We start from the raw sequence: 13,343 nt of genomic DNA, 5'->3' as shown, positions 1-13,343 counted from the left end.
ACCTATCTTTTAAGACAGAAATCCCAGACAGTATTCCCTTTGAGCAAGAATTCCAGTGATTTTGGAAGTGCTGTTATTGAAGTTGTCTATTTTAATGCTATCAAGTGTGAGAGCTAACTGTTCAGTCCAGTGAAGAAGTATCTGACCCCTTTCTTTCTTTCTTTCTTTCTTTCTTTCTTTCTTTCTTTCTTTCTTTCTTTCTTTCTTTCTTTCTTTCTTTCTTTCTTTCTTTCTTTCTTTCTTAATGATCTGAAACATGTAAATATGACAAATATAAAACAATAAGAAATAGAGAAATTTGCAAATAATTGTCACAGCACTGTATCCCTGACTCTAAGCTGTTCCCCTGTATCAGTACCAAAAAACACAACAATACACAGGCTTCAACAGCCTTTATAAACTGTTTATCTGGCACAAGATTTATGCTAACAATTATCTTAAACTGCAAGATATAAAGAGCTTGTGTGTGCTTCTTAAAAACATTGGTTGAATGCTTTGAGCTAAATGATCCCCAAGTAAATGCTGGAACCCGGGGAACCACAAAAGCAGTGAAGCAGATACTGTGCTTTCAGTATGGTATCTGTTTGAATTAGTTTAGGGGAAGGAATAGGATATGGTCTAGCTGAGGAATTGCTTCAGTATATTTGTTTGATAATGACAACTGCCATTTAAAGGAAGTTAGATATCACACTGGCATTCGTTAAGTGCAAACCTGTGTGAGTCCATTTTGCTAAACATCACTCTTGGCTGACTTTGGGGGATTTAAACTCTGCATCTCTGCATGGGAACATGAGGCTCTATAGTGGTGCATTGGGTTACCTACTGAGCCACTGACAGAGATGAGAGTAAAGCATCATATTTTCACATTTTTCAAATTCAAATTTTTATTTGTCACGTACACAGTCATACAGTCATACATTTTTGTTGAAGGAAAGTGTTTGATTCAAGTATAACACTTTTTAGAAGTGATTCGGTTATTTTTAGCTAGAGCCATCTAAGTAGGAGAATTATACAGCATGCTTCCAGGTTCCATACAAAAAGGAAGATTTTGCAAACATAAGAACAGGGGAGCTGAGCCTGTATATAAATAAAATGCTGCTTTCTTTCTGTTTACTTAAGAAAGCTGTTATCTGAGTGTTTGTAGCAGAAGCTGTGCCTGCATGAAGCGTACTGCAAAAGATTTGACTCCAAATAGCTATTAACACTTTACATGGGTAAATTGTTTAAATTAGCTCTACACTGACTAACTATTCTAAAATGAAGTTTTCAGGTTTGCCATTGATGCATTTGTACTTTTACATAAGCACAAGTTTAAATGCAGAATTGCATTTCTTCCCTGAAGTATCATGGGTTATGGATACTTTAGTTAAGTAACACATTAGATCAAGTGTGATTAATTGCTTCCATGTGTGATGTGAATACCCACAGATGACTTTGAGACATTTGAGTATAAAACCCCAGTTAAAAATCCCCCTGTGGTCCATGAAATGGTGATGAACGGCCTCTAAAAGTAAAGAAACACAGGAGGTGCAGCATGTTCTTGTGTTTCTCCAATCCTTTGTCTCCTTAATGTAGTCTGTCATTGTCCTGTATTCGGTAACACTTTACAGTATGGCCCATGACTAATTAAATGGAATTGCAGTGGAATGTAGTTTATTTGAAATTACAATGTAATTATATTTACCTACAAATACTTGAAGTGAGGTAAGGGGGGAAAAGTGTTTTGGGTTGGTTTTTTTACAGAAAACAAAGAAGTATTTATACTGTAAATACATTTAATTCATGTACAAGTAATTTTAAATAATGCGTAACTTAAATTCACTCTATAATACGGCCAACAACCCAAAAAGCATAATGTACTTATAATTTAAGATGGCACAATTACCAGGAAAGTATGTAGTATGGTACTTAAAATTGTTTATGCAGTATTTAAATTTACTCACAGTATAATTTTTGTCTCCTTTCCTGTAAAATACCCGGAAGTTTGACACTACTTAAAATGACTTAAAATGTCACTATTTCTTCTCTCCTGTAAGTTACATGAAGTTGTGTATTACTTAAATTACTCATGTGCTACATAAAATTGTATACATGCAAATGCAAATACATATAAATACATACATATTATTCTAACGTATCTACCTTTAAGTATTTTTAGGAAAATTACATTATAATTTAAAACAAAATACCTTAAAATTTGATTTAATTGCAGGAGGATTATGCCCTTAATCACAGATTGTATTATAAAGTGTTAACCTGAATTCTATTAAGCAATTCAGCCCGTGAAGCAACCTTGAGCATGATGACTTTAAGTGAGAAATAATTTTAAAATTTTCTACAAATACAAAACTGCAGGTTAATATTTATATAATTTGATACACATGTGATTGGCATGACATGCATATTATTTTATCCTAGTGCATCATTTCTGTTTACAATCATTTATTAATTTCATGTCTCGCTGGAAGAAAAACTTTTTGAGTTGAATAAATTTTCAGTTTGTTCAAATAATTTTTTGGGCATAAAAAAGTGATGCAATACGAGTTAATACAAGTGTTCAAGTAAAATGCCATTTAAATTGATAGTATGTGCAAAACTCCAGTGGCGCAATCGGTAGAAATTACATTTAATTAAATTAATAAAACTCTAAGATGAGTTATTTGATTTCTAAAATGCTTATTAGTTTTATTTAAAAGATGTTAGTTTATAGAATACACTTCTATGTGTCATGAAAGTAATTATGAACTTGAACACAAAAATACATGCCATGTTAATGAACCATACACAAATACTCAAAAACTGTTCCACCTATTCTCCTCCTCTTATCCAATTCAGGGTTGCAGGGGTGGGCTAGAGCCTATCCCAGGTGACAGGCAGGGTACACCCTGAACAAGTCGCCAGGGCCAACACAAAGAGAGAGAGATAACCATTCACACTTATATTCTACCGGCAATTTAGAGTCACCAATTAACCTGACCCACCTAATTGCATGTCTTTGGACTGTGGGAGGAACCTGGAGAGAACATGAAAATTCCACACAGGGACCAGGACAGTGCTAACCAGTTTTGACTCAAAAACACAAACACTGTAAAATAATTTATCTTACAATATAATTTAGATTTTATTTCAAATTGTGTTTTATAATGGTTAATAAAGGGAAAAGGGGGGAAAAAGAAGAAGGCACTGTGCCATCTCCTATCAAGGAGTTTAAAAAAAAGAAACAGAATTAAATTATTTTGGGTTACATAAATTTAAATATTTTATGAGAACAGGGCATAATATTTCAGGTAAAATGTTTTTTGTTCACTATTAAGGCTTTATTGTGTAATTCCTCCAGTTGATTTTCTTTCTTTCCTAGTGCGCCTCCTAGTGACGAATGTCTTAAACAACTGAAATTCCACAAAGCCCAAACTTGTGAAGTTCAATTAGATATAAATCTTAATTACAGTTCATTCATTTTCATCCTGAGCATTTGCTTTTCTATCTGCTTCATTGAGAAATTCCTGGTCAGGGTAGATTAGGAAGCCCGTAAAGGTGCTGTCTGTCCAAAAAGGATCAAAAAAGAGTCCGTTCTGCTCCGAGTAGAAGATCTGCAGCCAGACCTGGTCTGACTCCTTCAGGTGGAGAACAGTAGAACCAGATGCCACGTCATAGTTCCCAGTGTTTGCATCAAATGTTTTGATCTTGTACTGCCCATTGTGAACTAACCCGATGGCGAGATGCTTGTTGGCCAGTGTGATGTCATAGGTAAAGTAATAAACTCCAGGGATAACGCAGACAAACTTCCCGCTGGAGGCATTGTAGTGATTCCCTTCATTCAGCAGGATCCGGGTGAAGCGGATGGGCGTGCGCTCTTTAGGATAGCTCTTTGTCACAGCCACAGAGAAAGCTGATCGTGCTTGCTTGCCACAGTTACAACCACCTGGAGCTCCTTCCTCGCCCATGTCACCCACGTCTCCTTTTTGTCCCCAGGTTCCAGATGTTCCAGGTTTTCCACGTTGTCCTTTCAGTCCCCGAGGTCCGGCCTTGCCAATAATACCCTCACGACCTTTCTCACCCGGTTTGCCTGGGTTCCCAGGTCTCCCTGGATCACCTGATAACACATAAATAATAACAAGATGACAATAAAATAGTATAATCTGGGCACCAGTATAGCTGACATGCTTGAGCAGCTTAGCTATGTTCTTTAAGGCTATTGAAGATGCCTGGGTCCATTTACCATGTGTCTCACCAAGACCTCCTAGCTTTCCTGTCTTCTCTTCACTATTCTATCTAAATAAAGGCTAAAAAATCCAAAATCGTGTTTTAAACAAATACTGTGCTCAAAATAAATAAAGGAACACGTTTAAATCAGAGTGTAGAAAATCAGTTAAACTTCTGTGATATTGATCTGGTCAGTTAAATGATACGGAGGGAGTTGTGAATCACTTTCAGCTGCTTTGGGTGCAGTAGAGGGGCAACAATGAAACAGTTTCCCAAACAGGAATGGTTTTACAGGTGGAAGCCACTGACATTTTCCCTCTGACTGTGTTTTTTCACTACTTTTGCATTTGTCTAGGGTCACTGGTAACAACTGCCAGGATGAGGTGATACCTGGATCCTAGAGGTTCTACGGGTAGTTCAACTCTTGAATGACACATCACTGCGTGCCATTAGCATAAGGTTTGCTGTCATAGAAGAGATTTCAGGGGACAGACAGTTACTCTAGGAGAGCTGGACAGGCCATATAAGGTCCTTAGAGACTGGTGTCTGCTCCTTTGTGCAAAGAGGGACAGGATGAGCAGTGCGAGAGCCCCCCAGTATCATGGCAAAGCGTGTGGACATGGTGGACTAGCATGCCTATTACCCTCATTTTTTCCCTATATCTGATTGTTTTCAAAGTGTTCTGTTAATTGTGAGAGTAGTTTAATTGTTTTGATGACCAAAAGCTCTTAAGAGCCTAAAACGTTCCCTGTGAAATTGTCACTGACAAAAGAAAAGAGCATATTAATTGGCATGTTAGGGCTGTTTAGATGTTTTTTGACTCTTCAAAACTTGTGATAATAAATAATAAATCAACAGGCTCGTTTAAGTAACTGAAAAAGGTCTGAATATGAAGCTAATGACCAAAAAAGTCAAATGGCAATAAAAACATTCCCTTTACAGTTAAGAACTTGCAACTTCAGACATCTGTGCATAGATGTTGGAGAGGTGCTAAAGAAAAATCAGATCAGTGACATATATGATGTGAAGATCATTCAAGTTCACAGTAACATACAACTAGAGATTAACTACTACCTTGATCTCCCTTCTCTCCCTTCTCTCCATCCTTCCCATCTTGGCCGTCTGTCCCGGGGGGCCCCATGGGGCCCATGGCCCCGGGTGATCCAGGGGCTCCTGGGTTCCCTGCAGGCCCCGCTGGGCCCGGCAGACTGCAGACCAGCTGGGATGAGTGGATGGTGAAATTCCGACCTCTCTTAGATGGGGGATTTGTTGACTGCGAGACGACAACTGACAGCACATAGATCATCACAAACATCTGGAGCATGATGGGAACTGTAGAGTCACAAAGAGACAAGGGGAAGCAACTGTTTACAATAATTATACTGACTTGAGTTTTGCAGCCACTGATCAGATGATGCAAACATGTGGTAAAAGATTCCTGGAGTCAACCAGAGACTAAAACCTAACACACCATGTGGACGGGCATCTAGATGGTGTGGCCATTTTCATGCAATCCCTCAGTAACTAATGACAAATCTGATGCATCTGTTATATGTTCTGGTTACATAAAAGCATGCAGCTTACAGTAGGTTATATAAAGGAGTGTGTCAGCCATTTTAAAAGCACAGAGTAAGAACTCACCAGTTGAGAAATTATGACTCATGGGTATTTTTCAGCTCCGTCCGAGCCCTTTCTCTGCATCAGAGTGCACAAACCTTCCTACATTTCCAACAAACGATTGAGGCAACATTCTTCAAGAGAAGCTCTGCAGAGAAATGTGCAGCCCAGAGTCTCCGTAACATCCGCCCTGTTTATGCGAGTGATAGGCCAAAAAAAAAAAAAAATACTTTCACCATGATGTCATTACATTCAAGTCAGTGCAACAGCTGAAGCAGTGACACATCAGTGGTTCACAAACTCTGCTGTGAGGAAGCCAGAGATTACACAACGAGGGCTAAAAAGGATAAAGCAGAAACATTTCGCTTGTTACACGTTATGCATTTAGATACTGATGTCCTCAGAAGTGGTCAAATGTTGCAATAATAGAAAAAGAAAATTAAAAAAAACAACATTTACGTTTCCTTGTCTTATTACAAGCACTAAAATTGTCCCACACTGTAAAGTTTATGAATAAATCTACTATGTAGAGCACATCTTACAAAAAACAAGAGACACAAGAAAGAGGAACCACTGAAAAAACACGTCTGCCATTTTTTAGGTTTCTGACTGTGTTCATGTGTAATGCACGTGGATAATGTGTGCACCTGGTTAATGAGGAGCACAAGGACAGACTTCTCCCTGCAGTCTGAGATAAGGAACGCTGAGATTGACTGCTTGTTTTTGGTGTCCTCTTCTCCACCTTGGAACCCTCATCAGGGCTTTCCAGAAAATCACCCAGTGAATGAAGAGGTAGCCATCTCATGTTTGCATTCATTTTTCAGTTCAGTCCATTAGGTGACACTCTGGGTGACTTTTTTTTTTTTTTTTTAGGTATTTCAGATTTTAGTCCTTTCCCTTCTTTCCCCCTTTATCTCTGCCCTAGTTATGCTTAACACACAAGGCTACAAAAAGCAAAATTAAAAAGTACATAATTAATTCTTTTTTTTCCAAATAAATTATCCAGAATTGTTCGTCCCTGAACCTTGCAAGGTAAACACACCTTGCAAGGTAAACACACCTTGCAAGGTTCAGTTTATGGTTTTTAAAAGCAATCAAATAGTTCTAAAACTCAATTTACATGTGAAAACCCGGGTTACCTAAAATAAAAACTAGACTTGGGGGGGGGGGGGGGGGGGGGGGGGTCAAAACTAACTGACATGATTTTGTAATCCTGGCAAACGAATTAAAGTTAAATACAAATATTGATGAAATGTCTTTAGTTTTTGTTTGTTACTTTGGTAAAGTTACAGTTTGCCCCCATGAGTTTTTAATGGACATCTTTAATGAGAGTCTACAAGACTGTGAATTAACTGTTTTCAGAAGCAGTGGGGTTTTTGTGTGAAACTTGAACTGATCTTCTTAAATCTTGCCTCCAGCATTTGCCCTCTGTAAAATGATATTTTGCAAGGCTAAAGCTAATATTGAGAAAAGCAAAACAATTAAAAAGTAAAGTGAAACGCACAGGCTCACTGTCAGAACTAACAAGAGAGTCAAAATGAAATTTAAAAACAATAAATAAATAATTAGAAAATACAATAATTATAATAACTCTGGTGGGTACTTTTACAAAGAACTGTGTTTTTAGACCCTGATCACTTACATGGGGAACATGATCACTGAGAACATTACATAAACAAGCCGTTCCCTACAGCAGGGATTCAGTGAAGGGTAGAAACTAGAAGGGCAGCTTCAGTTTCATTTTGGCCTGTAGTGGAGGTCACTATGAAGTAATCCTCCACTTTCTCTTCAGATCAGTACTTAAATCGATGAAGTCGCAGACCTGACAGAAATGTTGGAAATGCCTTTTGAATTGTTCTTTCCATATTACTTTCTGTTGTTGTGTACTAATTTACAAATCTCCCCACATACTTAAGTTTCCTCTGGAGTCCATAACTGGAAAACACGATATGTATATACAGCCATGCTAACAACAACTACTGAGGTTCAGCAAAATTAAAAGGATCAGCCGCCCAAGTCATGTTTCCACCCATTGCTCATACCTCATGTACAACCCTCCACCCATGCAAAAAAACCCAAAAAACAAGAACAACAAAAAACCATACATTCAGGCAAATGGATTTTATTATAAAAAGAAATGCAGTTACGTTTCTCATGTTTCCTGTAAAGACTGAATTTGAAAGGTTTGAAAGTATTTAAATGTCTCCTGTTGAAGCGAAACACCTTTTGTTGTTGTTCCACATTTTATGGACATGCAGCTTCAAAACAATGTGTCAACATTAACTTTTACAAAATACTGTACACAGTTTCTCCAGCACTTCTTTCCAAAACACAAAACTTGAGTGAATGTGGGATTTTATATTTTACTGAGCAGCTGCTCTAGTAGAGTCCTTGGGGAGAGTTTAGGGGAATCTGCCGGGACTGAAAAGGTCACTGTCCCAAGAAGGAAGCCATGGGATCATCTGGCCTGCTGCGTTTCATGCGGAAGGCCTCCATCTCCTCCTCAGTGGGCGCCTTTACTTCAAACAAGCTGTTGTACGGCCTCTTCCTCTCATCCAGCTGCATTAGTATCTCCACCTGCTTCACCCGCTTGTCCTCTGCTTCTAGAGCCTGAGAAGGAGACGGCGGTTGGAGGTCAGACACGGAGAAACTCATCAAAACAAACACGGCTGTCAAACAAAAACAAAAACATTACCTTCTTCAGCTTTTCCTTCTTCTTCTCCTCATCCTCCGAATCACTGCTGTCGGAGTCGCGCTTCTTGTTCTTTTTGTTCTTCTTTTTCTTCTTCTTCTCTTTCATCTTATCTTGATGCATCTGGTGATCACAAATATTTTAATAATGAACATTACATTTAAGCTTATTAACATTAACTGCAGCATTTTTTTTTTTTTTTTTTTTTAAAACAGTGTCCCTTACTTCTAGCAGAGTCTTGGGCTGTTCCTCCTCCTGTGGCTCAGTTATTGCCTCTTCAAATGGAGTGCACTCTGAGTTGTTCTGCAGGGGTTCATATACAAACACAGTCAGAAAGTGAGAAATCTGTGACCACTTTATAAACTGATATCCTATCCATCAAACAAACGCTTCAAATACTCTCAGTAAATGTACTTACAATTCCAATTCCAGCTGATCCTGTGCAGTAACTCTGTTTGACCATGGAGTGGCAACACTTGTACCCCCAGAAGCCGTCTTTCCAGTAGGAACCCCAAATACACTAACGAGGAGATATGATCTTGATTTTAGGATAAAACATAAATAAAATGTAACAAAATTAGCCACACATTTGCTACAGTCTGCCCTTCTTACAGTGTGGTTGTTGATGAGCACGTCCTCCTCATATTTGGAGCGAGCGACAGCCTTTTCGAGTCCTTTCAGCACAGCGCCGTGACGCGAATACTCCACGTAGTCCTCCGTCTGGGCCAACAGCAACTCCCGCGGTGGTGCATCCAAATGCTCCTGGCCTCCATACTGATTGTCACACACAAAAGCAGAAACATCATCAGTAAAGCCCAGACTGTGACTGATATGAAGTTCGGTCTGATATATCAGCCAATATTTTTTTTTCTTTCTGATATCCCTAATATTTGTAGTTATTTATTTTCTCCTTTACACAGCTGATCCAAGCCCGACTGCTCAGATAGACTGGTTGTTTGTGGTGTTCTCAAACATGCTGCCAACAGAGAAGCTGCAGAGTGCCATCCGGTGGACAAACTGTGCAACATCTGCACTCATAAGATGGTTGAAGAAAGTTTCTCCCATCTCTTATGTACAGTTCACTCTTCCTGGCCTCATCCTGTTGCTAAATGAATACATATCAGCCGTGTACCTTCTCCAGGATGCTCTCTCTCTGTTCTTCTTTGAAGTCCTCCTTCTTGACCTTGAAGGAACGATGCAGCAGTTCCAGTTTGGTGGGGTCAGCCTGCAGATGCACCTCGGAGCCTTTCTCATAAGCCTCCCAGGCAAACACTGTCACGAGACAATGACAATTGCTACAAATTACACTCTGTGGTCCTAACAGATAAGAAAAAGCTCAGATTTCATCATAATTATCCTTTACTAAGTAACTAAGATCCTGCCTTTTGGTGTCTCATATATAACATAAGTGTGACAGGAGAGGGACTCTTTAATTTAGCTGTGTCTAAATAGATGTATAGATGTTAACCACTATTGTTAGCAGGCTGCTTTTTACTTTTTGCAGCTGATTTTTACTCTATAAATGCTGATTTTTCCACTTTTGGATGACTTTTGGTAACCTATTATAATCCAGTCAAACATTCAACAGTTTTGATCACAGTGGCCAAAAATAAATAAATCTCTAGACTCATTTCCAATATAAGTAAAGTCATACTTCCAAAACCTAAAGAGTTAAGGTTGTGAGGTGTTTGAAAAGAAGGAACCATAACTTTAGGACTTACATTGTGTTTGAGCCATGGAAATTGTGGCTCCACTGTAGCGAACAAAGTTGTCTCCAGCGTACCCCACTCTGTTACACAAAACAGTTCAAAAATGATTTCAGTGTCCACTCAGTTACTCCGAGACTATTTCTACTATTCCTCTGTTGATTTTATTTTTAAAAACAACAACAACAACAACAACAAAACAAACAAACCCATAACTTACTCATCGGGGTTCTTGCCAGTGTTGGAGTACGGGTTCTCTCTCATTGCTCGCGTCTTTGGATCGTAGTACGCTGAATTTGGATCCAGATTTCTCAAGTACTGTGAAAAACAGACACGAGGAGTTCAGAGAAATTAGTAAACTGCAGTACCCCATCTTTCATACACAGAACTGCTGAAAAGTCATGTGATTTTATTATATTTTGCTTGAAAACAAACACGAAGGAAGCGTGAAAACACAAATCAAACACAAAACATGACGCAAAAACAGAGTCTGTGTAACTGCAACAGCCCTCTGAATCAAAATTTGGTATAACTGCCTTTATTCATTAACATAGCCTGAACCCTCTTAGGCAGCCTTCTTGTATTTTCTGTAAGTTGTCTTCAGTAATAGTTCTCCAGCCTGCTTGAAGGACATTCAAAGCTTTTTCATGTTCACAATTTAAACAAGATCTCGATACAACTGTCTCCTTGTAAGAAAAATATAAAAGGAACATGGTGTGGCTCACAGCTTTTACACAATAATGTGGGCAGTAACACTGTGTTTTGTATTCATTTTATCCCTGTGTACACAGTTTATCATCAGAAAAAGCACAAATGACTAATGTTTTACTACGTGGCTCTTACTTTAGCTGTGTCTTCTCTGATACGCAGATTCCTGACAGTGATTCGTCTCTTGGAGTCAAAGTTCTGACCGGGCATGTCGATGTCATCTGCATATTTGTCTTCATCCTCATCTTCACTGTCATGTTCCCACTCCTACAAATAAAGAATGTAAGGTTATTAAACTGCAGTCTGATATTTGCCTCCAAAACTGGGAAAAATTTATTATTACCATGTTAATGTGAGTGAGCACTTACAGTCTGGTCCAGTTTTCCCGAGGCCAACTCATCCTGAAGTTTCTGTGCTTTCAGTGTCCTTTTGGCCTGAGAAACAAATAAGAATTCAATCATGTGGTGGTGGACCACAACAACATTGGCTTACCAATGTTTTGACCTCTGGAGTTCAGTCATGCTGGTCTGCTTACCAGATCTACTTTGGCGTACTCTTCAACAATGCGCTGATGTTCCTCTGGGTCGTAGCCATTCCAGCGATCACGCTTTCCATCATAGTCCATGGTGAGCTGGATCTGAGCGTGTTCATCTGGAGCAATCCCTGTTCCTGTGAATTTGGCACCAACTTTTCTGGGTCGCTGGTGGGACAAAATGAAAGGTAAGATGCTAACTTAAATAATATAACAATAATAATAATAATAATAATACTCCTTTGACATCCAGGATAAGAAAACCCTGAATATTAATTTGTTCCAGCAGATAACTGTAAAACATTTTCATCAGTTTTACCTCCAAGCAGTCTTTCTTCTTGTGTGTCATGGCACCACAGTTTTCACAAGCCCCTTTACGGAACTTAGTTACAACTGCACTCTGTGTGGAGACACAAAGTGAAGCTTTTAGATTTTGTGGCAATATACTTCTGTGTCCACATGAGAGAAAAACTTGCCTCATTCTCACCTCCTGCACGCCTCTCTTGTACCACTCTCCGATTGCGGAGTACTGCTTCTCACTCTCACTCTGTGGTCTTTGATGCTTTAGTGTGGGCCTTTTTGATGGGTCGATGTACCACGGCACTGATGAAATGTACTGTGGGATGTGGGGGTTTATGTCCCTGTAGGACAGATGCGTTCACGTTACATATCACACCATTCCTTCCATCAGCTGCCTGAAAGCACACACTTTGTGCACAGGCACAAACTTACTTTCCCTCCTCGTCCACCTCAGCTGGAGCGTTTCCCAGCTTTCTCTGCTCCTCCAGCTCCTTCTTCTTCCTCCAGTCCTCTCTGGTCATCTTCTTGGGCTCATCCAGGCCCACGATCCCCTCCGAGTTAACGTTGGTCTGCTCGGTCATGACTGAACCTGCCGCCAGAAACACGCCGCCGGGGACACCGTCACGGGTTTAGTATAAACACCCGTCCTACTCACCTACACTCAGCAATTATGTGTTTCACTTCTTAAAACAAAGGCTAAAACTACAGGTTTTATTGCAGTATTTGCCAAACTAGCTGTTTAACTGCCGAATGACGTACATGTAGAAGAGGCATTTTACTTAATTTCTGTGAAAATTCATAAACCAATTCACTCACTTACCGTGAATAGGCTCCACAAATAAACTTGATGTTTATATTCCTTCCGTAAAATCAGCAACTTTCCCTGTATTTGACTCCTTTTTAAAACTAGTCGGTTGTTTTGACTAAAATGCGATCGTCGCCATTTTACATCAGCTAAAGTTACGTCACGTCCTTTCTGTGGAGTCGCTGCCGGAAACAGCGACTTCTAGAGGACAGTCAGAGTACAGCACCTCAACCGCAAGAAAACAGGTGGTCTTTACTTTCTTTTACTTGGGAAATTTCATATCAATAGTCGAAGCAAGTTAGTTTCTAACCCTTTGAATGTGTTTTGAGCTGATATCTCAAGTCTAAAAAAGCATAGCTTAAACTGTATTGTTAAAATTCACTCAGAAGTGTTTCTCTGAAGAACTGTGTCAGTTTTATGCAACATTTAGTCGCTAATGTGGCTTTAATTTACGATTTCTCCTAGTGAAATGAACTTGTGTGTCTGTACATAATTACTGACCACGTTTTAGGTACTCATTATTACAAATCTCTAATTAGCTAGCCACATGGCAGCACCTGAGTGTATTTAAGCATGTAGACATATTAAATCTGGCTGGCAATAAAAAATAGTAATTGTGTCCATTCTTGTATTACACCATGTACCCATCTTCTGATGGCTGCTTAATGGTGTCACGTCACAAAGCTCAAATCCTCACACACTGATTTCTTGAGCATGATGACTTAAGACAGCTCTGAAAGCATAAAGGTGGTCCAACCCAGTAACAGCAATGTGTATGAG

General features: G+C 39.2%; 2 protein-coding genes across 2 annotated transcripts; both read right to left on the bottom strand.

Moving 5' to 3' along the window:
• Positions 1–866: 866 nt before the first annotated feature.
• Positions 867–6,110, bottom strand: c1qtnf2 (C1q and TNF related 2). The gene is made up of 3 exons (XM_082510410.1): positions 5,845–6,110; positions 5,278–5,535; positions 867–4,093 (listed from the first exon to the last, which is right to left on the bottom strand). Exons 1-3 carry the CDS (start codon positions 5,864–5,866, stop codon positions 3,450–3,452), a joined length of 924 nt encoding a protein of 307 aa, XP_082366536.1. The 5' UTR covers positions 5,867–6,110; the 3' UTR covers positions 867–3,449.
• A 1,816-nt stretch (positions 6,111–7,926) lies between these two features.
• Positions 7,927–12,759, bottom strand: slu7 (SLU7 homolog, splicing factor). Its single transcript, XM_082558262.1, has 15 exons — positions 12,579–12,759; positions 12,191–12,347; positions 11,946–12,099; positions 11,778–11,858; positions 11,462–11,626; positions 11,295–11,360; positions 11,062–11,193; positions 10,439–10,536; positions 10,234–10,301; positions 9,645–9,784; positions 9,125–9,286; positions 8,931–9,032; positions 8,738–8,815; positions 8,516–8,635; positions 7,927–8,430 (listed from the first exon to the last, which is right to left on the bottom strand). Exons 2-15 carry the CDS (start codon positions 12,337–12,339, stop codon positions 8,251–8,253), a joined length of 1,695 nt encoding a protein of 564 aa, XP_082414388.1. The 5' UTR covers positions 12,340–12,347; positions 12,579–12,759; the 3' UTR covers positions 7,927–8,250.
• Between the last annotated feature and the right edge of the window lie 584 nt (positions 12,760–13,343).

This window comes from Aulonocara stuartgranti (genome assembly GCF_965226115.1).
Source record: "Aulonocara stuartgranti genome assembly, chromosome: 2".
Lineage (NCBI taxonomy): Eukaryota > Metazoa > Chordata > Actinopteri > Cichliformes > Cichlidae > Aulonocara > Aulonocara stuartgranti.
This window is presented reverse-complemented; position numbering and strand designations above follow the sequence as displayed.

Bases quoted from the DNA above. Each gene is read 5' to 3' on its own strand.
- c1qtnf2 (XM_082510410.1), bottom strand. From the start codon at position 5,866: ATGAGTCATAATTTCTCAACTG. The intron at 5,536-5,844 runs GTGAGTTCTTAC...GTGACTCTACAG, and splicing joins GAGTCATAATTTCTCAACTG to TTCCCATCATGCTCCAGATG. The intron at 4,094-5,277 runs GTAGTAGTTAAT...ATGTGTTATCAG, and splicing joins GGGAGAGAAGGGAGATCAAG to GTGATCCAGGGAGACCTGGG.
- slu7 (XM_082558262.1), bottom strand. From the start codon at position 12,339: ATGACCGAGCAGACCAACGTTAACTCGGAGGGGATCGTGGGCCTGGAT. The intron at 11,859-11,945 runs GTGAGAATGAGG...GTCTCCACACAG, and splicing joins ACAAGAGAGGCGTGCAGGAG to AGTGCAGTTGTAACTAAGTT. The intron at 8,431-8,515 runs GTAATGTTTTTG...TCTCCTTCTCAG, and splicing joins AGAAGGAAAAGCTGAAGAAG to GCTCTAGAAGCAGAGGACAA.